We start from the raw sequence: 27860 nt of genomic DNA, 5'->3' as shown, positions 1-27860 counted from the left end.
TAACCTCAGGGGCTCCCTAGAAACATCATTGTAATATTAAATAATTCAGGAAGAGGTTGACATTTTATTAAATGGCGATTATAATAGTGATTTTATTCTTATTGTCACTTTGATGAGATGAGAAGGATTTAAAAAAAAAACAGTCCATCTGCTGGGAAATTGTGACCATCCGGTTGTTGCTGAGTAGTAGCCCCGCCCTTCACTGACGTGTTATGATGACGCCATAAGCGAGAAACACACTTTGTCAAGCGCCAAGTACACCGGAAGTACTTGGCTATGGAAAAAGACACGCGTCATTGTTTCTTACGTCTAAGATTATAATACACAATAATACTGAATGTTATTATAACAGAGTGTAGTGAATTTAATACAATTAATTGTTTTGGGATTCAACCAGCTGCTCGCTGAGTAAAATGAAGAAAAGTTTATGGTTATATGTTGAAAACCCAAGCCGGAAATACGACGTCCAACTTGACTCTTCGAACGGCTCGAACCGCGAGGCAACCTCCTCCTCGGTGTGGGTTGCACACGTGGGGCATCCTTGGCAGCCTCGGGTTCCCCTCGCAAACCGGGAAAACTCAAACCAAACGTGCCGTCGTTCGCCACCTCTCTGATTCTTTTGAACATCATCCACCATTTTCTGCCAAACACCCACCGAAGACGACTCCCGGTGGTCGTTTTTTTCTCCCACTTTTAGCCCCCCTTTCATTTGGTTGTGAGTTTCACGTGGAAAACCGGCGGTTCGTGTCTGTGGCTGCCAGCAAGTAGACGGGACCGGGAAGTAGAACCAAGATGTCCGAGAAGAGCTCCACCACCACGGCGAGCCTGATTTTGGAGGACGGGACGCGGTTTACGGGAAACGTGTTCGGTGCTAAAGTGTCCGTTTCTGGCGAAGTTGGTACGTGAGATCTCGCCTCGTGTTGTTCTTCAACCAAATTTTATATTTTTCCCCTCGATATTCTGTTCGCCATGTTGTTGACCCAATTTCTAAAACCGTCTTGACGAACCTGTCTGTTTACTTGCTGGCTCATAATTCTTCTGTTTTTTCTTTTTGGGTTATTTTTTTTAATGCGCCACATGTGCCAAAGCAATCACAGACAACACACAAAACGTAGGATTTTGTGATTGTAAATGGTCTCAAATCTAAAAATAAATGAAAAAAATATATATTTTACTGAATGATACTCGTGGTGAGTGACATCACATAATTATGATAACAGAACCAAAAAAGTGTGATGTAGTTTTAGTCGTGATTTTTAAGACATTTATGTACAGTTGCAACTTTGGTTAATTCAAAATGACAACTGTCGAGAGGTTCATCTATCCTCACCAAATCTTTATTCCCCCCTCCCTGTAGTGTTCCAAACGGGCATGGTGGGCTACCCCGAGGCCCTGACGGACCCGTCGTACCGCTGCCAGCTGCTAACTCTCACCTACCCTTTGGTTGGCAACTACGGCGTACCGGCGGACGAAGAGGGCGCCTTTGGCTTGAGCAAGGTGCTGTGCGATTGACAGAAAGATATTTGAAAGGGATGATAGAGGAATCACGGTGTTGCGTTTTTTTTCTTCTCGCAGTGGTTCGAGTCGTCAAAGATCCACGCCGCTGCTCTCATCATTGGGGAGCTGTCGGAGAGTCCGAGTCATTGGAGCTCAGTCAAGTCCCTGGACCAGTGGCTCCAAGAGCAAGGAGTTCCTGGACTACAAGGTAGGGAAGTCAAAAATATGGAGTTGGTGAATCGGTTTATAAGCAGGTTTATCCCTGAGCCTTTTTGTGTTTTTGATGCAGGTATTGACACCCGCTGTCTGACCAAAAAGATCCGTGAGAAAGGGACCATGTTGGGGAAACTGGTTTTGGAGGGGACCCCTGAGGATGGCATTCCTTTTGACAATCCAGACAAGAGGAACCTGGTCCAGGAGGTGACCATGAGGGTAAGATTATCATAACAGGCTTTTTATTATTATTATTATTTTTTTTAAATTATTATTATTATTATTTTTTTTTTTTTTTTAACACAATATGTAAAAAGTGGCCTGGTTGGTCTTGTGTCCAGGAGCCGCAGTTATTCAACCCCAATGGCACACTACGGATCACCGTGGTGGACTGCGGCATCAAATACAACCAAATCCGCTGCCTGGCCGAGCGAGGGGCCCGCGTCACCGTTGTACCCTGGGACCACCCGCTGGACAGCGCAGGTCAACATCGCAGGCGCAGCCGAGGCTCTTCAAGTCAGCCGTCGCTGATTTGCTAATGCGTTTTTAGTTTCTCCCCCCTCCAGAATTTGACGGTTTGTTCATCAGCAACGGTCCCGGCGATCCGCTTCTCTGCCAGGCCACCATCGACAACGTGCGGAAGGTGGTGTGCGGGGGTCACCCCAAGCCAGTTTTCGGAATCTGCCTGGGACACCAGCTGCTCTCATTGGTCATCGGAGCAAAGACGTACAAGATGAAGTCAGTAGAACTCGCCACGGTTGTATTTGGGTCATTGTAACTATAACACCTGCCGCAATTTTTTCTATCACATCTTTGGGTTGAGTTGGAATAATGTGTGGCACACGTTTGTCTTCAGTGACCCGCTTCACTCAGTCCTGATGTGAAATGCGTCCTCTCATCATTCTCAGCAGCCGAGCGTCCGTGTTTTGATTCAAGCCGAATAAACAAAGCGAGAAGAACGCCGATTTATCGGGGTCGTCCAAGGTTCCCACATCCAGCAAATGTTCGCGGAATGACAACTTGTAGCATGTCCTGGTGGGAAAATGTCAATTAGAGCAGGGGTGGGCAATGTATGGCTTGTGGGCCAGAAATAGCATTTTGATTATAAGGAGTATTTGTTGCATACAAGTTATTTTCTTACAATAAATAATATAATCAGGGATGTGATTTTTCCGCTAATTCGCGGAATTCCGCTTTTTTTTATCTCCCCCCCCAAAAAAAAAATCCGTTTTTTTTTTTTTTTTTTTTAAGTAGTTCATTGTGTATGCACATGACTCCGACAGATAACATCTTCTGCTATAACAAAGACATTTGTGGTATGCTCTAATATGAGTTACTTTTCATTTGGTCATGATACAATTATTTGTTCATGAAATTTGAACTCTTCAACATTATTTATGTGTTAACTTAGTAATCACATTAGTTAGATATGATGATATTCTCAGTGATAGTTTTTAAAAGCAAAGGCAGTCCAATGTTTTTGAATGTGACTGATTTTGAGTTGACTAAAACTGCCATTTTATATGGGATAGTTCAATATACATTGAAAATTTATGCTGTTGTTTTGTCTATTTCTTTGTCATGTGAGTGCATTGAAAGTACTTAAAAACACGGAAAACCCATGAGCTCCGGAGGGCTACGTCCCCCTTGTCCCCCCACCAGCGGCCCCCAGACCCCCGGCTAAATTTTCAGATAATTTCACTTTGGTCAAATCACATCCCTGTATAATAGAAAAAATAAATAAAAATGCATGTATTTGTCTTCTGTATGATTTTCTCAATGTAGTCATGTCTTTATTGTGGCAGGTATGGCAACCGTGGCCACAACCAGCCTTGCCTCCATAAGGGCACCGACCGCTGCTTCATCACCAGTCAGAACCACGGCTTCGCCGTGGACCCCCACACGCTGCCGAGCGACTGGGACGTCCTTTTTACAAACGCTAACGACCACACCAACGAGGGCATCGTGCACAACACGCAGCCGCTCTTCAGGTACGGCCAGCCAATTCGGAAATCACAGTCCCCGCTACTTCATGGCTTTACGTATTTGTTTCCGCACTAGTGTCCAGTTTCATCCCGAGCATAAGGCCGGCCCGACGGATCTGGTCGGTTTGTTTGACGTGTTCCTCGACACCGTCAGAGACCACAAGGAAGGCAACGCTGGCAAATCCGGTAATCTATTTTTATTTTTGCTCTCGTTGCCTCACATGAGATTTGTGACCTGATTTTCCGTTTTGTTTCCGCAGTGAAGCAGCGTCTGATGGACCATCTCACCTATCAGGCGTCCCCCAAGCCCGACGAGGTCTCCCGACCGAGGAAGGTCCTCATCTTGGGCTCTGGGGGGCTTTCCATTGGCCAGGCCGGCGAGTTTGACTACTCGGGCTCTCAGGTTGGTCGGACTCCTTTCACACTGAGCTGGCGCCAGTTCGCACCGTGTTTCTTCTAACGCGTGTAATCATTCTTTACACTAACACAAGGGGTCTGCAACCTGCAACTCTGGGGCCACATGTGGCCCTTTAGCCCCTTTTCAATACTTTTTATTTTTAAATTTTTTTTTACATATGTATCTTTAAATTAAAACATGATTAGATAAAAAAAAAAAAAAAGAATAATTAAATATTCAAAAAATGTCGTAGTCCGAATTTTTAGGTTGTCAGACGAAAGTTTGATGACATCGTTTTTTTAACTCTTTTACCGCCAAAAACGTTTAACGACGTATAGTAAAATCCAAATGAATCCAGCCAAAAACGTTAATTTACGTTTATTATCTTTTTTTCCCCCTCAATGGGCAGTGGAAGTTGTTGCGCAGCGTTGACTACTCAATGGACTTGTGAAATCACAAACACCCACTAACTATGGCCAGCAGATGGCAGCATTGTATCTCTTTTCAACGGGCTCCCGTTAGTATAGTACACTAACACACCGCTTCCTTCATCATAATGTTCAAATGTTTTGCGGCTCCACACATATTTTTATTTATTTATTTGGCCTAAAATGGCTCTTTTGACAGGAAAGGTTGCTGTCCCCCGCAATAATATGTATCTTTTTTTATTTAATTTTTTTTAAAATAGGCTATCAAGGCGTTAAAGGAAGAGAACATCCAGACAGTGCTGATCAATCCCAATATAGCCACAGTACAGACCTCCAAAGGTCTGGCGGACAAGGTTTACTTCCTGCCCATTACGCCGGAATATGTCACTCAGGTATGTCTCTTGTCATGAAATCATAAAATCTGGTTTCTGGTCTTTAACTCATTCACTGCCATTGACGGTTATAGACGTCAAATATTAATTTTAACTATTTCTATTAGTTTAACATTTTCTTACTTTTTTGTTAACAAGAGTATGAAAACCTACAATTTTTTTAATTTTACTTTTAGAACGAAAAATGTGTGATTAACCATGAGTTAACTCATGAAGTTATGCAATTAATTACGATTAAAAAATTGAATTGCCTGACGCTCCTAATTTTTTAATAATCTTTTCTTTTCTTTTTTTATCTCATCAGGCGATTCAATTTTTTATTATAATTAATCGCATGACTTCAATAGTTAACTCCCGATTAATCATACATTTCATATCTGTTCTAGATGTACAATTTTTTTTTTCTTTCTAGGTTTTCATACTATTGTTAACAAAAGTGGAAAAAAAATGTAACTAATAGAAATAGTTTAAATTAATTTTTGACGTCAATAGCCGTCAATGGCAGTGAATGAGTTAATCATTTTTTTTCTTCCCTTCGCTTATATGACAATGGCAACACGTTATTTTTTTTTTTATTATTGTTTACTTTTCGTCGTTCGCTACAAGGTAATTAAAAACGAGCGTCCAGACGGCGTCCTGTTGACATTCGGCGGGCAAACGGCGCTGAACTGCGGCGTGGAGCTGACCAAGCTGGGCATGCTGGAGAAGTACAACGTGAAGGTTCTGGGCACGCCAGTGGCCTCCATCGAGATGACCGAGGACAGGAAGATCTTTGTGGAGAAGATGGAGGAGATCAACGAGCATGTGGCGCCCAGCGAGGCCGCCCTCTCTGTGGAGCAGGTGAGCAGACGTGCTTCCCCGAATTGAACCCTTGGAAGTTATTTTGTACTTCTAGTGATTTTAGTTATGTTCTAAAAAAAGCAACGAGTTTGCAAATTGGAAATGGCAAAACGGATTCCTTGTCCACCTCTTAGGCGGTGGCCGCCGCGGAGCGCCTGGGCTACCCCGTGCTGGTGCGCTCGGCCTTCGCCCTGGGCGGCCTGGGCTCGGGCTTCGCCAACAACGGCGAGGAGCTGACCTCCCTGGTCACGTCGGCCTTCGCGCACACCTCGCAGGTGCTGGTGGACAAGTCGCTGAAGGGCTGGAAGGAGATCGAGTACGAAGTGGTGCGAGACGCCTACGACAACTGCGTCACGGTGAGTTTAAAGCATGATGTAGATTTTGCTTAATTCAATAATTGCATTGACGTGCATATCACTGATTCACATTCCAAACTGGTTTGACATTTGAATCCCCCAAAATCAACATCAGGTGTGTAACATGGAGAACATTGACCCTCTGGGCATCCACACCGGCGAGTCTATTGTGGTGGCGCCCAGTCAGACGCTCAACGACCACGAGTACAACATGCTTAGGAACACCGCCATCAAGGTCATCCGCCATCTTGGCATCGTGGGAGAGTGCAACATCCAGTATGCGCTTAATCCCGAATCGGATCAGGTATAAAAAAAAAAAAAAATGGATGCAGCGTGGTCAAACTAGTATCTTTTTATTCACACCAAAGTGTATGTATGCTATAGCTAGCTTAAAGTTGTTGTCGTTTCATCGGCGCCATTTTGAATCTCTCTCAGTACTACATCATCGAGGTGAACGCCCGCCTGTCGCGCAGCTCCGCCCTGGCCAGCAAGGCCACGGGTTACCCTCTGGCGTACGTAGCAGCGAAACTGGGCCTGGGAATCCCGCTGCCGCAACTCAAGTACGACGAGAGAGATGACCTTCGTGTGTCTCCAGGCTTAATTCATATTTCATATTCAATTCCTGGTTGTTGTTTTTTGTTGTTGTTGCTGCAGGAATTCTGTTACCAACTCGACCACTGCCAACTTTGAGCCCAGTCTGGACTACTGTGTGGTGAAGGTGCCTCGCTGGGATCTGAGCAAGTTTCTGAGGGTCTCCACCAAAATTGGAAGCTCCATGAAGAGTGTCGGTAAGGGACAGTGTTATTAATGGGGACATATTGTGTTCAATTTACCTTATAATAAGTTATTTTGTTACTGCACTGAGTGGAATTTCTGCTATTTGATTTTTTTGATTTTTTTTAAGGCAAATTGATTTTTTATATATATATATATATATATATATATATATACGCAATTTGTTTACCTTATTATTCTGCTTCTTGTCCAGGGGAGGTGATGGCAATCGGCCGCAGCTTCGAGGAGGCCTTCCAGAAAGCTCTGAGGATGGTGGACGAGAACTGCGTGGGCTTTGACCACACCATCAAGCCGGTGTCTGAGCAGGTGAGCAACTCAAGCTCGCAAAAAGGTGACAAAGATACCTCCTCCAAAGACTTTGGACTTACAGATTTGGCAAAAATACAAATACCTGGGGTTAAAAACACTACTAAAAGGAGAGAAAAAAAGTACAAACTCTGAAAGTTTAATAAATACTGAACTCATTAATTCCCAGCCATTTCAGAGCATTTTGTCTGATCTTTTATGTCATCTAGTGAGATTGAAAAAGTAATGAGCCTATTTTGATAAATGAAGGAGTAAAAAGTCCAGACGCCTGTTTTAAAATGGGAGGTAGTAAACGTAAAAAGTTGCTCCACAAATAAAGCATAAAGATCTTCAAAAAAAAAAAAAAAGTATTTTGTTACTTCCCACCACTGCTCACAGGAGCTCCAGACGCCCACTGACAAGCGGATCTTCGTTCTGGCCGCCGCCCTGCGTGCCGGCTACACGGTGGACCAGCTGTACGAGCTGACCAAGATCGACCGCTGGTTTTTGCACAAGATGAAGAACATCGCCGACCACGAGCGACTGCTGGAAACGTACAACCAGGTGGGGACAACAACAGCAACTTTTTTAAAAATTTATTTTTGGTTATTTGTTTTAAAAAATAAACATTTTAAAGAATGCTAATGTGATTTATTATTTTTTTTTTTTTATGTCTATAAGAAAAACCGTAAAACCGCGTTTTTTTTTTTCTCAGACAATAATCGTACACCAAAATCTGAAAGCGGTGCACCCCTAGTCCAGTCTGTTAATTACTTCTCTGGGATCTACTGTGCAGAACGAGAGCCTCATGCCACCCGAGGTGATGCGCAAGGCCAAGCAGCTGGGCTTCTCGGACAAGCAGATCGCGTTGGCTGTGCAGAGGTGAGGACCGCTTGAATTTGAACGGTTCTTCTGGTTTAAACTAGGGCTTGAGTTTAGTGCTCAGGATTTGGTATCAAGAGAAATAACCAAAGACAGAAAACTTCTTTTGAATAATCTTAGTGACTTTTTCTAGAAGGAGAAATAATTCATGAATCATTTAAAAATCTGATTTTTGACAATGAAATCAGGATTTTTATTGGCCATCCCTTGCTCGAACATTTTGCCCCCCTTTCGACCTCAGCACCGAGCTGGCGGTGAGGAAGCTGCGCCACGATTGGTCCATCCTTCCCGCGGTCAAGCAGATCGACACGGTGGCGGCGGAGTGGCCGGCCTTCACCAACTACCTGTACCTGACCTACAACGCCGCCCAGCACGACCTGAGCTTCAGCGACCTCCACGTCATGGTGATTGGATCGGGCGTGTACCGCATCGGCAGCAGCGTTGAATTCGACTGGTGCGCGGTGGGCTGCATCACGGAGCTACGGAAGGTGCGTCCCTCAAAAACCGACACTCGCATGGGCCATCACGGCCATGTCGTTGATTGTTTTATCTGCTGTCTTCATGCAGATGGGCTACAAGACCATAATGGTGAACTACAACCCCGAGACGGTCAGCACGGACTACGACATGTGTGACCGTCTCTACTTTGACGAAATCTCCTTTGAGGTATGTTTTGTTTTGTTTGCCCCAACATTTTCTAATTTAGTCGGTTGGTACACTTGAGTTAAAATCGCTGATCAGCCCTAATTTGTATACTAACATTAGAAACTCTTCCTTGTAAATAACGTCTTATTTGAGAGGCAGCCGTCCGGGTTTTGATGTCGTGTGCGTTTTGCTCTCAGGTCGTGATGGATATTTACGAGATGGAAAACCCCGAGGGTGTGATCCTGTCCATGGGAGGCCAGCTGCCCAACAACATAGCCATGTCGCTGCACCGCCAGCAGTGCCGCATCCTGGGAACCTTGCCCGAGTTCATCGACTCGGCGGAGAACAGGTTCAAGTTCTCCAGAATGCTGGACACCATCGGCATCAGCCAGCCGCAGTGGAAAGAACTCTCTGATACCGAGGTAACATTAATACGATTTTCTTCCTAACTGGAAATTAAGTGAAATATTTGTCACCTAATTCTATTATTATTCGCCCTACCTGAAATCCAAACAATGCCAATTTATATGTCTCTGCAGTCAGCTATAAGTTTTTGTGAGACGGTGGGCTACCCATGCCTGGTTCGACCATCCTACGTGCTGAGCGGTGCCGCCATGAATGTGGCGTACAGTGACAGTGACTTGGAGAAATACCTGAGCAGCGCCATGGCTGTGTCCAAGGAGCATCCTGTCGTCATCTCGAAGTTCATACAGGAGGCTAAGGTGAGACCCCCCAAAAAAAGGAAGTGACTTCCTGTTGATATTGGACCACGTGTTGTTGATTTTGGGGCACTTTGGAGTCACTTCCTGTTGATTTTGCGGCACTTCCTGTTGAATATAGGGCACTTATGGGTCACTTCCTGTTGATTTTAGGGCACTTTTAGACCGCTTCCTGTTGATATTGGGTGACTTCCTGTTGAATTTGGGGCACTTACAGGTCACTTCCTGTTGATATTGAATCACTTCCTGTTTATTTTAGGACACTTATGGGTCACCTCCTGTTGGTAGTGAGTCTCTTCCTGTTAAATTTAGGGCACTTACAGGTCACTTCCTGTTGAATTTGGGGCACTTACAGGTCACTTCCTGTTGATATTGGATCACTTCCTGTTTATTTTAGGGCACTTATGGGTCACCTCCTGTTGGTAGTGAGTCTCTTCCTGTTAAATTTAGGGCACTTATAGGTCACTTCCTGTTGAATTTGGGGCACTTACAGGTCACTTCCTGTTGATATTGGATCACTTCCTGTTTATTTTAAGGCACTTATGGGTCACCTCCTGTTGATAGTGGGTCTCTTCCTGTTAAATTTAGGGCACTTACAGGTCACTTCCTGTTGATTTTAGGGCGCTTACAGGTCACTTTCTGTTCAAATTGGGTCACTTCCTGTTGATTTTGGGGAACTTCAGCCGGGTCACTTCTTGTGTCAGGTTCTCAGTAAACCAAGCCCAGCACGTTTTTCTCTTAAACAAACTGGTCCCATTTTGGGGGTAATGTAAAGGACGTCGGGTTTACGTTGTGGTTGTTTGTAAAATAATCTGATCCAACAGGAAATAGACGTGGACGCGGTGGCGTGCGACGGAGTGGTCATGGCCTTCGCCGTGTCTGAGCACGTGGAGAACGCCGGCGTGCACTCCGGCGACGCCACGCTGATGACACCCCCCCAGGACCTCAACCAGAAGACCATCGACAGGATCAAGAGGATCGTCCACGCCATCGGGCAAGAGCTGCAGGTCACGGGACCCTTCAATCTGCAGCTCATCGCAAAGGTGACGAGATTGGAATTGTCTGTTGATTCGAACCAGTTTTTTTTCGCATGCTTTCGGTTGTTGTACTGTTTTACGAATGTTGTTATGATATCATTAACCTTTTGAATGTCTCTGTTGCCAGGACGACCAGCTGAAGGTGATTGAGTGCAACGTTCGCGTCTCGCGCTCTTTCCCCTTTGTGTCCAAGACCCTGGGCGTGGACCTCGTCGCCCTGGCGACGCATCTCATCATGGGCGAGGAGGTGGAGCCAGTGGGCCTGATGAGAGGAAAAGGGATTGTGGGCGTCAAGGTAAAAGCTCACACTTTTTTTCTTCTTCTTCTTCTTCTTTATATGTTGACATCAAGTGTGTGTGCTTGTTCCTCTCAGGTTCCTCAGTTTTCTTTCTCACGGCTGGCGGGCGCAGACGTGGTCCTCGGCGTGGAGATGACCAGTACTGGAGAGGTGGCGTGTTTTGGTGAAAACCGCTATGAGGCTTATCTCAAAGCCATGCTCTCCACCGGATTCAAGATTCCCAAGAAGAACATTCTGCTCTCCATCGGCAGCTACAAGGTACTTTGTTTCTTGTCGGATATTTTTAGAACTCCGACTAACATCCTGGTACTCAGCCCTTTTTTTTTTTGTGTATGTTTGGTAGAACAAGAGCGAGCTACTGCCCACGGTCCAAGCTCTGGAGACACTGGGTTACGACCTTTACGCTAGTCTGGGTACGGCTGATTTCTACACGGAACATGGCGTCAAGGCAAGTTGACCCAAAAGTTCTTGTCTGATGTTTCATCGCATAAAAATGTTGCGTTGTGGACTTAACGCCATGAGCTGGTTCATGTCTCGCCAGGTGACAGCCGTCGACTGGCCCTTCGAGGAGGACGACAGCGATTGTCCCACCAAGGAGAAGCAGCGCAGCATCATGAACTACCTGGAGGAGAACCACTTTGACCTGGTGGTGAACCTCTCCATGAGGAACAGCGGGGGCCGCCGCCTCTCCTCCTTCGTCACCAAGGGTTACCGCACCCGCCGCATGGCCATCGACTACTCGGTGCCGCTCATTATCGACATCAAATGCACCAAACTCTTTGTTCAGGTTCGCACTTTTGCAAAATGTATTTCGCATCAGAAATATTATATGAAATTCATCATTTCCAGCCACAACAAATACCAAAATATCTTTGTTACATTTTTAATGAAGACTACTAGCACTGTATTGTAAAAAAAAAAAGAAAAAAAAGATAAACATGCTTGTTTGCAGGCTCTCCGTCAGATTGGTCCAAGTCCGCCGGTGAAGACTCACATCGACAGCATGACGTCACAGACGCTGGTCCGCCTGCCTGGTGAGTGAGTCCAAGCTTCCTATGCAAATATAGAAAGTATGGAATTGAATTTTTGACATTTTTAGGTCTGGAAAAAAATCCTGAGATTCTGTCAGATACTGATCCCTGAACCCTTTTTGTGCCGGTAGTTTTTCCATGTTGTGATTGCTGGCTTGTGTTTTTGTCTCCCAGGTCTTATCGACGTCCACGTCCACTTGCGGGAACCCGGCGCCACTCACAAGGAGGACTTCTCCTCTGGCACAGCGGCTGCCCTGGCTGGCGGCGTGACCATGTTGTGCGCCATGCCCAACACCTCCCCCGCCGTTACCGACGCCACCTCTCTGGCCCTCATACAGAAGGTACAGCACATGTGAAAAAATGAGTCAAAGGTGGGCGAAAATGACTTGACTTAACCCTGGAGAATCCACGGGGTCAAATTTGGCCCCTATAAATTCTGCTACTCAAATAACAAAGACATTCTTTTTTTTTTTTTACAAATTTAACAAAAGTCCAGAGTGCCACTTCTGAACCCTGCATGGGGCCATCTAGTGGATGAATATTGCACTTACATGAGCCAGAGTGGTGGTGACAAGATGGCTGGCAACATGCTGTTTTGTTGAGCTGGAAATCAATACAAACAAAACCATCTTCTCAGCAAACCATCAGATAGTAAAATGTTGTTAATCTATTTCATATCATGTTGCAGAATGCCTAAGAGTATGTTTTATATATATATTTTGATAAATTAGCAACTCTGAGCTAGTTCAAAAAAAAGGGTTAAAATTGAAAAAACATATTTTGGTGTTCAGTGAACTTATAGCAGTCATTTAATGTATAATTCATAATTTTCCAAAGAAGAAAAGGGTTCTTGGGTTCTCCAGGGTTAAGTCAGGCTTAACTCGCCAATTTTTTGGATTTGGGACTTGCTTAGATCAAACTTAATACTCGACCCTCATGTGCCGTCAAAGCTCGCTAAAGCCGGCTGCCGGTGCGACTACGCCCTGTACTTGGGCGCCGCCTCGGACAACGCGGCAGTCCTGCCGTCCATTGCCAGTCAGGCCGTCGGCCTGAAGATGTACCTGAACGACACCTACTCCACCCTCAAGATGGACAACGTCTCACTGTGGATGGAGGTACGCCCCGCAGGCGGAGCCATCAATTGTGACCCGCTTGCTAAAACGCGTCCTGGAGACTCCGACTCATTTGCTTTTATTTCATCATAAGCCCAATCATTCATTATAATAACTATAAAGTATGTTGGGTGTACGATGCAATATACTTTGCCACATGTCATGATTTGCAACTTTCTTCTCTTTGAAGCACTTTGAAAAGTGGCCCAAGCATCTTCCCATCGTGGCACATGCTGAGAAGCAGACAGTGGCCGCCATCTTGATGGTGGCTCAGCTCTACCAGCGACCGGTGCACATCTGCCACGTGGCCAAGAAGGAGGAGGTAAGATGCTCTCCTTTCATGGGCGAAGAACGTGAATGACTTTTAATTATAAGAAGCCACAAAAAAAAAAAAAAAAATTAAATTCAAAATAATCAATATAATTTACCTTGACTCCTAGATCGTGATCATCCGGGCCGCCAAGCAGAAGGGCATCCAAGTGACGTGTGAGGTGGCGCCACATCACCTCTTCCTGTGCGACGACAACGTGGTGGAGATCGGTGATGGGCGAGCGCAGGTGCGACCCATGCTGGGCTCCCGGGAAGACATGGAGGCGCTGTGGGAGAATCTGGACATCATCGACTGCTTCGCCACGGACCATGGTTAGGAACGGCCTCACCCAGGACAAACTGATTAAAAAATATTTTTTTTTTAAATCAGGATTCAGATCTATTTATTGTATCATAAAAAACATTTTTTCAGCTCCTCACTCTGTGGAGGAGAAAAACAGCGACCATCCTCCCCCAGGCTACCCCGGCCTGGAGACGATGCTGCCGCTGCTGCTCACCGCCGTCAGCGACGGGCGTCTGACTTTGGACGACATCATCCGCCGTCTTCACGACAACCCGCGCCGCATCTTTAACTTGCCCGTGCAGGAAAATACTTACGTGGAGGTACCCGGTCACAACTCTCGACGCTCGCTGAGAAGGAGGGGGGGGAAAAAAAAGTTCATCAATGTAGAGTTGGGATAAAAGACATGTTATAAATCATGATATTTCTTTTTCTTTTGCGGACCAGGTGGACTTGGAGCAGGAGTGGGTGATTCCACAGGCCATGCAGTTCACCAAGTCCAAGTGGACGCCGTTCCAAGGCATGAAGGTGAAGGGTAAAGTTCGCCGCGTGGTCCTGCGAGGGGAGGTGGCCTACATCGATGGACAGGTAAACATTTATGTAGTGTTTTATACATTAGTGGTTCTCACACAGATGTTGCTTATTCCAAAAGAAGTCCACAAAATCTGTAGCTTGGGGCTTTACAAAAAAATAGCTATTAATTGGAACCCCCCACACACACACACACACAATTATATATATATATATATATATATATATATATATATATATATATTATTTTTTTTTCAGTTTTGTTAATTTACTAAGGTTTTCAGGTGAGTTCAATTGTTTGGATTTTAGCCTCTGATCATATGCATTTTTGAGCACCAACAAAATTTGCCTATGCAAAACTGTTAGACATCGTGATTAACGTTAGCACACTAGCGATGATCTTTTAAGGTAAACAAAACACTCACCATTTAGTTTACACATACATAATTATAGCTATATGAGTTGAATTGAGTGGTTATGACTAATTATTTATTATCTTCTGTGCATGAGCATTATTAAAAAAACAACAAAATGGGCCAATGCTGAATGGTTAGCAATCGCGATTAGCATTAGCACGCTAGCAATAGCGCGCTAGCAATTACTGATTAAGATATGTATGAGGCATGTAATACTGCCTTAAAAGTTAAGTCACTTACAAATGATGCTTCAATAGTCCATGAGTAAAAGTGGAGCCGAGCTGCCTCTTAGCTACAATGAGCTCAATAACTTCTGGTCCACTGCGTGGTGCTGCAAAAAAAAGTCAGTGTGGAAACATGGATGGCGGCGCAAACATGTTAGCGGAGGTTGGAGGCAGACATTTTTAGTCGACCTATTCTTTTTTTATTAATTTTTATTTTCACTCGACCTATTCTTAAAGTCAACATATCCCCCAGCCCTACTCTTTTCTTCTTTACAACTTTTCAGGGGTTACCATGGCTTGTTTTTTTAAAAAGTGTTTTTATATTTATTTATTTATTTTTGTCAGGTGTTGGTGCCCCCAGGCTACGGTGAAGACGTAAAGAGCTGGCCAGTGGCTCCCGTCCTTTCCCCCGAAAGTCCAATGGTAAGGAGTAGAAATCCAACACATAGTACATGTATACACTGAGGTGAGGATGTTGTTTATCTGCTTTCAGACACCCGAGCGTCCTCGCCCGACCCCTCCCCGTGAAGGTCTGGTGCGAACACGACCCGCCAGCCCTCGGCGTTCAGCTGGAGAAAGTCGCTACCTGCAGCCCGCTCGCGTCCACCGCTCTTCTGATCCGGGAATGCCGCCAGGTAGGGCTAACCCAATTTGATTTTTTTCCCTAAATACTGCGAAATCTGGACTATTTTGTTGTTATAAATTTCATAACCGCGCAGAGATGGTCATGCTGCCGCCCTCGGGAATGGCCGAGAGCTACAGCCACCCGCCTCCGCTCTCCAGGCTGCTGTCCCCCCAACCCGGGCCGGGCCCGACCCCCGGCGGCCCGCTGCCCCACGCCCACATGTCTCCTTTGCTGCACCCCCTGGTGGGGCAGCACGTCCTGTCCGTCAGACAGTTCAGCAAAGAGCAGGTAGGCAAAAAGTGACACATTGAAGATACACGAAACTTGACGATAACATTTTGCGCGTTTGTTGTTTTTATTTCAGATGTCTCACCTGTTCAACATTGCACACACGTTACGTTTGATGGTTCAGAAGGAACGCAGCCTGGATATACTTAAAGTCGGTACAGGGATTTCCCCTTCCCACCTTTGTCACCACGATATAGTTTGACGTGACACTTTGTCGTGATGACTTTGACAGGGCAAAGTGATGGCGTCCATGTTCTACGAGGTGAGCACCCGCACCAGCAGCTCCTTCACGGCGGCCATGCAGCGTCTGGGCGGCTCCGTGGTCCACTTTTGTGAGACCACCTCATCCACGCAGAAGGGCGAGTCCCTGGCCGACTCGGTGCAGACCATGAGCTGCTACGCCGACGTTCTGGTGCTCAGACACCCCACGCCCGGCGCTGTGGAGGTACGGCCATATTCTCTTAAAGGGGATACTTGACTCATTTAGCCGTTTTCAGCTGTAAAAAGTGAATGTTGTGTCTGAAATTAATTTGATAACTTCATTATTCTTCATGTGTAATTACTACTTTAAAAAAAAAAAAGATGACATCGCAAGTGATCAGGAAACGGGTAACGACCAATCATGGCTCAGTTTGCTAGCGTCACATGACCCAAGCCAGAAAACAGGTCAGCCGTGATTGGTCTGTTTCCTGAGCACCTGTGATGTAATTTTCAGTTGACAGTATATGTTGTTTTTTTGTCTTCCTTTTTTGGAGGTTGCTACAACTTTATTCACAGAAGATTTTTTCCTCCCTCCCAAATGACAAAATATGTATTTATTCCTGTAAACATGATCTTTTTTTATTGGAAAATGTAGCTTAATTCTCATAACATTGAATAACTTTTTAATAAATAAATATATATATATATATATAGTTGCAGTAGTAGTAGTTTTTTTTTTAAAATAGGCAATTTTTAAAATTCCAATCACATTCACAAGGTTTAATTGGAAATCATGAAATCTTGGAAAATGTCTCCCTTTTAAGGAGTCTGTGGAGTCAAAAGGTTGTGAGAACCTATTGTTTAGCTAAAATGTTAACAAAAAAAAAAACTTGGGAGAGGTTCGTATCTTAATTTGATCTTCATTCTCTGCCGTCTTCCAGAGCGCGTCCCGCCATTGCCGCAAGCCAGTGATCAACGCAGGCGACGGCGTGGGCGAGCACCCCACCCAGGCTCTTCTGGACGTCTTCACCATCCGAGAGGAGCTGGGCACGGTCAACGGGATGACGGTGAGGCCCGCCGCCACCCTCCTCGGAGCGCCTGGCGTATAAAAAGGAAGTGACTCTTCAACGTTTGCGTTTGACATTTTCAACCAGATCACCATGGTTGGCGATCTGAAACACGGCCGCACCGTCCACTCGCTGGCCAAACTGCTGACTCAGTACCGCATCACGCTGCGCTACGTGGCCCCAAAGAACCTCCACATGCCGGCCGAGATCATCGACTACGTGGCCTCCAAGGGCATCAAACAGGTCGGTTTGCGTTTGTGAACCCGCTTGTAGGAATGGATGACTCGACGGGACGTTGATGTCGTTGGCAGGAGGAGTTTGAGAGCATTGAGGAAGCGCTGCCTGACACCGACGTCCTCTACATGACCAGGATTCAGAAGGAGAGGTTTGCATCTGAAGAGGAGTACAAGGCTGTAAGAGAAAGCACTTTTCAATTGTATTCAATTGTTGTCCAATTATAATAGATATAATACTATATATGATTTTTTTTTTTTTTTTTCGTGTGCAGTGTTTCGGCCAGTTCATCCTCAGTCCTCACATCATGACCGCAGCTAAGAAAAAGATGGTCGTCATGCATCCGATGCCCCGAGTCAACGAAATCAGGTTTGGTCCCCGGCAGATCCATTTTTATTCCAGTAATCGGATAAAAATTTATTTTGCATTATTAAACACAATAACATACATGTGAGGTGCTGGTATTATTTTTGTCCACTCGGGTCGCCCTCCTCGTGTTCTACTCGAGTATTGGTGACTTTTGAGTGTGTATGGCTTTAAAAGGTGGGGTCTGGCCTGGTGAGTGACATGGGTGTCAGCGAACGAGAGTAGAGTTGGCTGGCTGATAGCAAGTCTGCGCGTTTCGGTTTAATTTGTGGAATGAATTTACTTTTTGTTCAGTAAAGCGATTGAAAGGTGGTAGCTAACTTCTGCGTAGCCGATTGTGGACATGTAGCTGAAATGATACTTGGTTGATTCCTCCCGTAAGGTCAATTAATTTGTCTTTTGTTGTCATGTAGCGCCGAAGTGGACACTGACCCGAGGGCCGCCTACTTCCGCCAGGCCGAGAACGGCATGTACATCCGAATGGCCCTGCTGGCCACTGTACTCGGACGATTGACTGGCGCCACCTATTAGAGCCAGTAAGTAGTTGAGCTCACTGACAAGTTTTTATTTCTCTTTTTTTTTTCTGTAATAAAAACTAATGTTAACAAACATAACGTCGCTCTCTTCTTCTTTGCAGTCATTCCTGCCGTCAGTTATTTCGGGACCAGCTTTTAAGGGCATCCCTCAGGGGAAAGAAATGCTGCTTTGATCAACAACGCTGCTGGATTTGGACAACTTAAATGCTATTTCGGTAGTAAAAAGTCTGTTTTTCCCCCACTTCTGTGATATACCTCATCTTGTTTAAATGTGCAACATTACCCCACAATCTTTAACTGTAATTTTTAGGTGGTTTGGGGTTTTTACTCTCAATTATGTATCATTGTTACAGATCAGAGGCAAAGGTTACTTATCAAGAATATGTCAGTGCAGTGTTGGAGACTGTTTTTGTATTGTGCGAAAATAAATAAAATGATAGTAATCCCTTTTAAATTGATGTTGTTGAATCTGACACTTAGATGATGACACATATTTTCACTGAACATACGTGAGTTTTAAGGTGTGTTAGTTTAAACATTTCAATTCATTCAACTCCAGCGAATGACGAACTTTCCCGCTGTGACATTGAACGCATCACGACGTCATTCCCTAGAAAGATCTTGAGAGCGGGCTGTGATTACACCGGCGCGGTTCGGCTTGGCTTGGCTCGGTTAACGGCGCCGCCGCATGAACCCTAGACCCCGGCTAATGTTCCCCGCGCGGTACCGAGCCCATGACTCGGGGTCCGGACGCTAAACCAGATGATCCAGTTAGCATCCCGGCGAGACAGACACACCGCGTACAGTTAGCATCAGGTAACACATACGCACCCACACACACACACACATTAGTTAGCATGATGCTAACCGGTCGAGGATAGGCCTTTACCATTCAAAAAATAAATAAAAATTAGAAAGAATAACCATCTGGCGTCAAGATCAATTTACTATCAATCTCATAAAGATGCGGTTATTTTTGTTTTTGAGGTATTATTGAACATCCATGTAGACATTTCTATGCAGTTAAGAAACGATGTGAAGACTCATAACGTTGATGTGTGCCGAATCAAAGAAGACACTCATTTTGGTAGTTTAACACATTTCAACATTTATGATGGTTTTAACTGAACACTCAAATGTGGGGAATGTTAAATTACTCAACATTCTAACGCGGTTTGGTGGTACTCTAATAGCTGTTATCAGATACCTTGTAGTTGAACGCACCAGGGCGTGAATACATGGCTTTTTATTTCCTACGATATTTTCCTGGCAATGAAGTTCTCACCGAAAGTGATTTGCTGTCAAGTGGAATAATAGAAAGTAGTTAATTGTCGACGTGCCGGGAGATTAACATTAGCCGGAGGATTAGGTCTAGCCAGGCAAGGACAAGGGCGACAATCACGCAGTGTCACTTCTGCCGCGACAGTATTATCAACACATTGGCGAGAGTCCGAAACGCTTCTTAAACTCTTTTAGAATATTCCTTATGTCGTGTTTATAACGGGTTATATTCAACCATAATGAGCTAACTAATGAGGGTGAATCAGGCGAGCCGGCCTGGTTTGCCCCAGGCTGCGTTATGCCCTGATTGTAACCTCACAGGTAGGCTTGTCCCGCCCCCGCCAACCTGCCATCGGCAGCACAGCTAAACTTTGATGTTGAAAAGACGCAATCAGAGACAAAAACACTTCCTTTTAATCTGTCTGATTAGTTGGTGCGTAGAAATATTCCCCTCAAGAGTCACGTTACTAGTTGGTGTGAATTAGTAGTGGGTGCTCGCGAGCGCCGCCATCTGGGCATGTGTGTGTGATTAAAAGAAGGGCGTTCTTGATCTGTCATTTCTGTGTCGGGTCGGCTTTTAATTACTTTGATACGCTTTCAGAGGGCAGTCAGTTGACCCTAGGCGGTCAAGGCCTTCCCGCGCCACACGTCTGGATTAATGACAAAAGGAAATAATACCATGATAATGACATTCAAACATTTGTGTGTGTGTTTGCGACCCTGTGACCAGACTGATCCTCCTGCTCATTATGTGGGAGGTCAGCAAAATGTAATCGTCTTAGCTTAATGACCCGTATGCGTGTGTGTGTGTGTGTGTGTGTGTGTGTGTTACACTCGGTAGCTACTTCATTAGGTACACAGACTGACAAGACGACTAATACAAGAGCTGAGTCAGTGATGCAAATTTCAAAACATTTTTCCCTGGTAATCGATGGAACCGGAAATAATGTGTTGTAAGGATGTATGAATAAATTGGGGTGCACTGGAGCTCCTCTGTTAGCAGCCATGTTGCTAGTGTAAACAGTGCAAATCAGTGGGGACAAAAAAAATAAAAAAATGTAAATCTTTACTGGACTTGTATTGCTGACTGTTGTTTTGTTGTTTTGCATAGAGCGGAGGTGAGCCATGGCTAACGCCAATCCCCATGCCAGCAGCCCCCACGGCCCGCGCGCCCAGAGGAAGATGTCCACGGCGGGGGAGAGCGTCTACAAGGTGTTAGGCCTGGAGAAAGGCGCCACGGCCGAGGACATCAAGAAAGCCTACAGGTCAGAGGTCACGTCAAGCGATTGGAGTTTTGAAGCCCTAACCCTGATCTGAAAACCCTCCTTTCCTGTCCCGGCAGGAAGTTGGCGCTGAAGTACCACCCGGACAAGAATCCGGACAACCCGGAGGCGGCGGAGAAGTTCAAGGAGATCAACAACGCCAACTCCATCCTCAACGATGACACCAAGAGGAAGATCTACGACCAGTACGGCTCCATGGGGCTCTACGTGTCCGAGCAGTTTGGAGAGGAGAGCGTCAAGTATTACTTCCTCATGTCCAAGTGGTGGTTCAAGGTGGGTTCATCATGCAATAAAATGCACACATAGAAAGAACATCGCCCAACATGCTCATAATATAAGTCAATAGCAACATTTAGCAAAGTTTGACTGACTAGATAATGCCATTTTCTTTGCTGTTTGTTTACGTTTAGCACTTCCCCTTTCTGATTTGCTAGCTAACAGCCAATCAGAGTGATCTATTGTCACCGACGGCCATTTTGCTTATATTGATTCTGACAAAAACTGCTCACCTATTGATGGCTTATTCATTCAAGTTATATTAACAAAGACAGAAGTCATACACCTTTTTTTTAAAAAAAAATCATGATTGGTTTAAAAAAAAATGTGAACAGAGATGTTAAACAAATACAGTATTTGGGGAAATTTAAATATATATATTTTTTTTTACAAGACTTGACCCCAAAAATGCATCTCTCGGGTGTATGCTAGCGAGGTAGCTCAACTGCGCCTCGCAATTGAGCCGATTGACCACTCATGTCCTTATTATGATAATAGCGCTTTTAAAATCTCCAAAAATGGGGCAACATTTGGCTTTAAAAACACACACACAATAATGCATTACAACATAAAACAAAGATAATGACATTCAAACATTCCTCCCACCCAAAACTAAAATTGTAAAAAAAAATTAAATGGGAAGATTTTTGCTAATTTTTTACTTTGTTGCAAAGTTAAACAAATACACAAGGACAAGAGTCAAATACATATTCTGCCTGTAAGTCATATCTTTATTGCTGTAAATGTTAAAAGACCAACAAAAAAATTAATTTTTATTCATTTTACTTTTTTTTTTTTTTTTAATTAATCGGCCAGTTAAGCGGTTATCGAATTGGCATCGCCCTCAAAAAATCCATATCCATTGGGCCCTAGTTTTAATACAGTGGAGAAGGTGGAACTCGTCTGGGACACTGTAGCCGATGTAGCCACGCCCCAAAAAATCAGGAAAACAAAAATAGTGAAAAATTCTCTTGTCAATATGTTTAACGTATTTAGAAACAAATATCAGAATTCATTCACAGGGTATTTAAATTAATTTTACCTGCAAGGGTTTTACTGCATTTTTTCTGTCCCAATTTCCCCAGTCCCATTTTTGGCCCCTGAGCATTGCCGTGGTCTCCCATTTGTTGGCGGTGATGATGCGTTTGTGTGCAGGCTCTGGTGTTGTGCTGCACGCTGTTCAGCTGCTGCTGCTGTTGCTGCTGCTGCTGCTTCTGCTGCGGCAGGTGCAAGCCCCCGGACGAGGACGACAGCTACCAGTACGTGGACCCCGAGGACCTGGAGGCGCAAATCAAGGCGGAGCAGGACAACGGTGAGCCTTCCGCCGTATATTTTGCCACCATGAGATGTCAAGTTGACATTCACGGAACGTGGAAACGCGTTTTTGAAGAGACCGAGTTGCGACTGGATTGTTGAGGGAGCCGCTGCGAATGTCAAAATGTTATCAATTTTCAAAAACAGGCAACACGGTAATCATAAGCCAGCCCTCGTCTAGCGGGGGCACCCAGACCCCGGACGGCAAAAGTCCGCCCATCCCGCTGCCCATGCCGCCCCCGCCGGCACCCGAGCCCAAGCCCCAGTCGCCGCCCCCGTCCCGGCCGGAGACGACGGAACAGCGAGAGGAGGAGAAGCCCCGCGAGAGCTTGCCTGAGTCGAAATGACTCGTAAGAGCCGCCGTTTGCTTCGTCCGATCCGTCGCATGCCAGCCGCCGTCCTCAAGCGGACTTTTTTTGTCTTCACGTTTGTCCTTGTGTTTGTTCGACTGCCTGAATGTCACACCACACCCGTGCGTCAATATTGACTTGAAACATGACGAAGCATATTTGCATGCTAACGACTCAGATGACACTTTCGCTAATGTGAATGATAATAAATGCTGTCAATTTGCTTTTCTCCACCAGAACGATGACAATAGACGTCATGAATCAACAAGAGCAAGCAGGTACACCATTATTATTATTATTATTATTATTATTATTATTATTGGTATTTTTATTTATTTGTTTTTACACAAAAAAAATCTCATTAAAAAGCATTGTCAGTAATTTACTTTTTACACATTTTGTTACAGCCTGATTCTCTTTTTTAATTTTTTTTTATTAATTTATGTGGGTTGCGCATTTCATTCATTTGATTTTATTTAGCCAAATTTATAAAACTAAATTTTACGTTTATTAGCTAAACCAGGGTTGTCAAACATACGGCCCACGGGTCAGAACCGATGGAGGACCAAAACGTCCAAAATTCAAAATAAATAAAGGACTAAAAGTGAAAATAAAAACGGATATAAAAAAAATATAATTAGAAAATGTAATCCAAAAATAATAAACATAAATGGCAATAAAAACGACTATATATATATATTTTTTTAATAATTATTAGCCATGTCCCAATGTTCAAATAATATCCGTTTTCTGCTCGTTTTTCCCTCACTTCCCACGCAGCGAGTGCCGGACCACCACCACCGCCCCGATTCCCGACCTGCCGGACCTCCTCCAAGGAAAGCTGCTTCTCGTTGTTCTTCTGTGGTCCTCCTGCGTCTTTCTTCATCCATCTCATCTCCACGCGGTGCTCGATCCCGGGAATGAGCAGGAAATGCCGCCACACTGTTCAGAGAGGAACGGACCGCTTTCCTCTTCACCTCTTTTGCGAGGCGAGGACGGATGGGAAATTAAACCTGCATGCGTTTCAGTTTTTTTTTTTTTTTTTTTTAATTGGGATGCATGCACTCCAGTTCCATAGTGAGATGCAGAATCTGCTCCCAAACTTCTTTTTTTTTTCCGTTCGTCTTGTGCACTGCAAACAAAATAATCAACCAGCAAATTGACTGAACCACTAAAACGGACCGTTGATGGATGGACGCAAGTTCTCCCAGGAGCTCCATGTAGCCAAGTGACAGTTGCGAGATCTGCTCCGTGCCAGCAGGTGTTCTCTATTGCCATGATCATCATAGCAGCGTGTCAACTCATTTCACACATCATAATCACGGAAAGCCGCAAACGGTGATAAACAACCCCCTTTTTTCGTGGAGAATCCTTGATGAGTCAGCAAAAAAAAAGAAGCTGAATTTGAGTCACCCACGTGTCTAGAATAGCAAATTTACGCCTGAAATGGCAGCGTCAAACAAAGATATATTTTTTTGTCTTTTTCCACATCCTAATGTCGAAGCTACATTCCCGTGTGTGTTGTGCCATGAGCAAGATGTTCAGCAGACACTTGAGGAAAAGTCTTTTTTTCCCATTTTAGACAAACCCAAATTAATTAGAATGAACCCAAACTGATCTGATTATATACATGATGACTGTCTGATTTTAATGGCAAACGTCACTATGCAAAATGATCATCGATTTGCAAACAAACCAGCATTTTTTGAGTCATTGTCTTGTTGGAAAATGGAAGGCAATGAAACAATTCCAACATTTGAGATTATTGGTGAGAGTTAAGTGATTTTTTTTTTTTTTTTTTAATCATCATGTGTATATTGTTGAAGAGCACATTTTGAAGTCCGCTGCTAAAACTGAGCTAAAACTTGACAAGTTGACATTGAAGTTGTATAAATGTTGCTAATTTCAAACTCATGTTTACCGCATATAGCCAATTTTTTTTTGTCATTTATGACATCATCAGCAAAACACTTCAAAGATGACACTTTTATTTTTGTTGTAAAAAAGGCATAAAACTTGCTTTGCTGACATTTTTATTCACGTGCTTCAAGTGTAAATACATTTTTTTAAGTTATGTGAAAATGTTTGCCGCTAACCTGTTAGCATGTTTATGGTTAGCCCGCAGCTATTGCTCAAATCCCTTCGTAATAAAAGTTGGACAATCTGTCTTTAATTTAAAAAAATAAGAATCTTTGAAACAATAAGGTGATCCGATTAAGACTGACCTTTTCTGTTTGTGCGCTGCAATTTGACCAAATTAAAAAAAAAAACGTTTTTTAATTTCCACCATTTCAGAACGTTTTTTTTTGTAGATTGTGTGCGTGTTTGGTCTCCTGGCCTGTAGGTGGCGCCTCTTGATTGTTTCTGTATTCAATACATTAATGCTAGCATATTAACTGCTAAGAATAGATGTGAAACGTTTTGCCAAAGATCAAGAATTATACACATTTTTACATTTATAGTACTGTATAGGCAAATTTTAGGAGTAGTTCTCTGTTGTGTGGCAAATTTAAAAGATTTATTTTTACTCCACAGGTGCTGAGTATTTTTTTTTAAATCACTCTTTTTGACTTGGAGGCGTTGTAGATATATATAAAGAAGAAAAAAAAGACTAAGTCATTTTGTTTGGAAAAGATTTAATTCTGGCCAAGTACAGCTAATGCCTGGAGGAGTTAAAAAAAAAAAAATCCACTCATCTGTGAAGGCTCTAGGCCAAATGTGTACCTCAAAGTGATAAGTAAACAACAGGCAGATATAAACTGTTAAGTTGTCTCAGTAGTCATGCTGACAACAAAACTAACCAGATGTCAACTCACATCACAGTTAAATAAAGATAACTAATGCAATGTTGAAAGTTATATAATTATTATATGACACGGCGTCACCTTTTTAGATGAGTTTCACCAAAGCTCCTCGTACGCTCAGTTTCCGGTCGGCGGCTAATTTCTGCTTGGCCAGCTCCTTGTTGGCGTCTTTGACTTTGCGTTGAAGGCCATGCAGCTCGTGCGTCTTGTCGTTCAACGTCAGGATGAGCTGCGCTCTCCTCTTGGTGGCCACCTCGGCGTGACTCTGCAGGAGCTCCTTGCTGTTCCTCAGCTGCCTGTCCAGCACGGCGTCAAACATCAAAGAGCTGAACTTGTTTTGGGACTTTTGGGGGGATTTTTTGCACGCGATCCTCACGACTTCCTCCATCAGGCCGCCCATGGGTTGCCGGTCATCTTCAAGGTAGAGCGGCGGCTCCAAGGGCTCTGGAGAGGGATCTTGTAGGACGTTCCCAGAGTTGGACTGTGTTATCACTTCAAGCTCCCGTGTGACTTTTTGAAGCTTAATCTTGGCTTGGAACACCTCGTCAGTCTTCTCGTTGATGAGTTTGATCAGAGTCGTCCGCTCCTTGATGGCGGTCTCCACGTCTCTCTGGAGAAGCTCCTTCACATTTTGCAGCTGCCAGATGATCGTCTGGTTGAGTCTGGTTTTCCGGCTCCAATGTTCCTGGGTACGTCCCGCGTCCGCCTTGGAATCTGGGGCCAGATTGTCCGCCGCTTGGCTCACGAGTGGCCCCGTAGCTGGGAGGTTGATGCCAAAGAGCTGCGAGCAAACCGGAGGTTGGAGTTTGTGGATTTTTTCCGTTATTGTGGTGAGTTTGGCTTTCAAGTCCGCGTGTTCCTGATCAGCTCTCCGCTGGATGTCCAGAACGTTTTGGTGGAACTTCTTGCGCATCTGGTCCATGTCCCGCTCGAGTTGGTGTAACTTCTGATCCCGAGTGTCGAAGTCGCACTTCAAGTTGTTCAGCTCCAGACGTATGACGTTCTCATTGGGGTGCTTCTTCATGATGGGGTTTCTCAAGTGCGATCGAAGTTTCATAATTTGCGCCTGGACTTTCTTTTGCTCTTGTTTCAGCATCTTGACATCCAGCGATCCATCCACACGCTGGTTTTTGTTCTCCTCCGTGGCGACAAAGACTTGGATTTGTTTCCTCAGCTTGTCCTTGTGGTGCAGGTCCTTCTTCTTGCACTCATTGATGAAGGCGTCAAACTCGCTGTAGCGTTTGTCGTGATCTTGCTGCAGACTGTGGATGAGGCTACTCCAGTAGTACTCGCGCTCGCTCAGTTTGGTCTTCTCCTTGTTGGTCAGGTCGTGTTGGAGCAGCTCCAGCTTCTTTTTGTACTTTTGCTCCGTCTGCAGGAGCTGCTCGTTCATCTCCTGTTCTCTCCTGGCCCTGTCTTCGTTGTGCTTGGCCTTCACCGTGTTGACCGCGTCCTCGATGTCCAGCTGTTCGTCCAGTATTATCTCGGCACGCTCCTTCTCGTAAGGCTTGACCTCCGTGTCGTCAGCCTTGCGCAAATGCTTTTCAAAGTCCTTCTGGTGCTTCTTGAGATCCTCCTTGTAGAGTTTGATTTCGCCCAAGTACTCTTTGATGTCCTGCCTGTGGTTGAGCTCGTCCGCCTCGATTTCGTTGTACAGGTTGACAAACTCGGCGTTGGTCTCCTCCAGCTGTTGGCCTGTTACTTCCCAGAATGTGCGGAGCATGTCCACCTCCAGCTGGAACTTGTTCCTCGCCTTCATTTCTGTTTCCACATCTTTTAGGAGCTCTTCAACTTGTTTTATGAGGGCCTTCACCTCCTCTGACAATTCAGGCGGCGGCTCGGGCACTGATGGTGCTTTGGGCTTCTTTTCCTTTTTCTCCTTTTTGCCTTTGCCTTTCTTGGGAGGCATCTTTACTTGACAAAAATGACACTTGCGATTATTTGAACAGATTGCAACTAGGTGGAAACCAAAATCCTGGAAATGCAGACGCACACCAAGGCATTCATGTCACAAATGTGACATCATCAAAGCTTTGTTAGGCTGCTTAGGTCATATGTCTTTCTTTTGCTTCCTTGTGACAGCAAAGACGCATGTCATCATTAGCTAATTTTAAAATTAGCTTGTCTTTTTGGGGGTTTGAAGACTGAACAGGGGTGTCAAACTTATATTTTCGTCAGGGGCCACATTGTATTTATCTTTTTCTAAGGGCCGTTATGACTGTGAAAGCTATATAAATGTATAATCTGTTATTTGGTTTTGGCTGCTGCCTGCCTTAACCATCTTTTGGAAAGGTTATTAACCTAAATAAGACTAACCTAATTTAATAAAGGTTTAAAATCGAATATTATTTAATTATGCACAGTGTAAATTAAATTTAAAAAAAAAACATACTTTTATAATAGTCTTTAAAAATCTATTTTACGACGCAGGTCATCACGGGGATGTAGCTCAGTGGTAGAGCGCATGCTTTGCATGTATGAGGCCCCGGGTTCGATCCCCGGCATCTCCACTACTTTTCTTCCAGCAAATGTGGTCATGTGT

The 27860-nt window shown here is 44.5% G+C and overlaps 3 protein-coding genes and 1 non-coding gene across 5 annotated transcripts; 3 read left to right on the top strand and 1 right to left on the bottom strand.

Moving 5' to 3' along the window:
• The first annotated feature begins 450 nt into the window (after positions 1-450).
• Positions 451-18457, top strand: cad (carbamoyl-phosphate synthetase 2, aspartate transcarbamylase, and dihydroorotase). Its single transcript, XM_077553638.1, has 45 exons — positions 451-898; positions 1358-1497; positions 1576-1705; positions 1787-1929; positions 2052-2193; positions 2277-2448; positions 3516-3701; positions 3772-3881; positions 3956-4098; positions 4781-4912; positions 5519-5752; positions 5887-6108; positions 6224-6412; positions 6544-6668; positions 6763-6896; positions 7097-7209; positions 7588-7752; positions 7985-8070; positions 8312-8558; positions 8638-8736; positions 8913-9137; positions 9255-9437; positions 10259-10477; positions 10599-10766; positions 10845-11027; positions 11113-11217; positions 11311-11556; positions 11722-11803; positions 11975-12141; positions 12751-12915; positions 13103-13234; positions 13353-13554; positions 13655-13845; positions 13970-14110; positions 15039-15116; positions 15187-15328; positions 15413-15606; positions 15683-15757; positions 15839-16051; positions 16749-16874; positions 16962-17117; positions 17186-17287; positions 17383-17477; positions 17888-18010; positions 18112-18457. The coding sequence occupies exons 1-44, from the start codon at positions 793-795 to the stop codon at positions 18003-18005; spliced, it is 6726 nt and encodes a 2241-aa protein (XP_077409764.1). The 5' UTR covers positions 451-792; the 3' UTR covers positions 18006-18010; positions 18112-18457.
• A 150-nt stretch (positions 18458-18607) lies between these two features.
• Positions 18608-24798, top strand: dnajc5ga (DnaJ (Hsp40) homolog, subfamily C, member 5 gamma a). 2 transcript variants are annotated; one of them, XM_077553653.1, is made up of 7 exons: positions 18608-18826; positions 20403-20556; positions 20634-20847; positions 22006-22162; positions 22312-22514; positions 22752-22792; positions 23295-24798. In XM_077553653.1, the coding sequence occupies exons 2-5, from the start codon at positions 20417-20419 to the stop codon at positions 22509-22511; spliced, it is 711 nt and encodes a 236-aa protein (XP_077409779.1). In that variant the 5' UTR covers positions 18608-18826; positions 20403-20416; the 3' UTR covers positions 22512-22514; positions 22752-22792; positions 23295-24798. The 2 variants fall into 2 exon arrangements, with proteins under 2 accessions (XP_077409779.1, XP_077409780.1); XM_077553654.1 differs by lacking the exon at positions 22312-22514.
• A 365-nt stretch (positions 24799-25163) lies between these two features.
• Positions 25164-27298, bottom strand: LOC144039903 (dynein regulatory complex subunit 4-like). Its single transcript, XM_077553643.1, has one exon. It carries the CDS (start codon positions 27225-27227, stop codon positions 25404-25406), a length of 1824 nt encoding a protein of 607 aa, XP_077409769.1. The 5' UTR covers positions 27228-27298; the 3' UTR covers positions 25164-25403.
• A 458-nt stretch (positions 27299-27756) lies between these two features.
• On the top strand, positions 27757-27828 carry trnaa-ugc (transfer RNA alanine (anticodon UGC)). The gene has a single exon. It is a non-coding gene; the product is annotated as a tRNA-Ala (tRNA).
• Positions 27829-27860: the final 32 nt, after the last annotated feature.

The sequence above is a fragment of the Vanacampus margaritifer genome, chromosome 19, assembly GCF_051991255.1.
Source record: "Vanacampus margaritifer isolate UIUO_Vmar chromosome 19, RoL_Vmar_1.0, whole genome shotgun sequence".
NCBI classification, from domain to species: Eukaryota; Metazoa; Chordata; class Actinopteri; order Syngnathiformes; family Syngnathidae; genus Vanacampus; species Vanacampus margaritifer.
Note: the sequence above shows the minus strand (reverse complement) of the source record. Positions and strands in the feature narration are given on the sequence as shown.

Coding starts and splice junctions, on each gene's coding strand:
- LOC144039903 (XM_077553643.1), bottom strand. CDS start 27,227: ATGCCTCCCAAGAAAGGCAAAGGCAAAAAGGAGAAAAAGGAAAAGAAG.
- cad (XM_077553638.1), top strand. CDS start 793: ATGTCCGAGAAGAGCTCCACCACCACGGCGAGCCTGATTTTGGAGGAC. Junction 8,071..8,311: donor ATCGCGTTGGCTGTGCAGAG/GTGAGGACCGCT, acceptor TTTCGACCTCAG/CACCGAGCTGGCGGTGAGGA. Junction 8,559..8,637: donor GCATCACGGAGCTACGGAAG/GTGCGTCCCTCA, acceptor GTCTTCATGCAG/ATGGGCTACAAGACCATAAT.
- dnajc5ga (XM_077553653.1), top strand. CDS start 20,417: ATGGCTAACGCCAATCCCCATGCCAGCAGCCCCCACGGCCCGCGCGCC. Junction 20,848..22,005: donor TGTCCAAGTGGTGGTTCAAG/GTGGGTTCATCA, acceptor GTTTGTGTGCAG/GCTCTGGTGTTGTGCTGCAC. Junction 22,163..22,311: donor CAAGGCGGAGCAGGACAACG/GTGAGCCTTCCG, acceptor TTTCAAAAACAG/GCAACACGGTAATCATAAGC.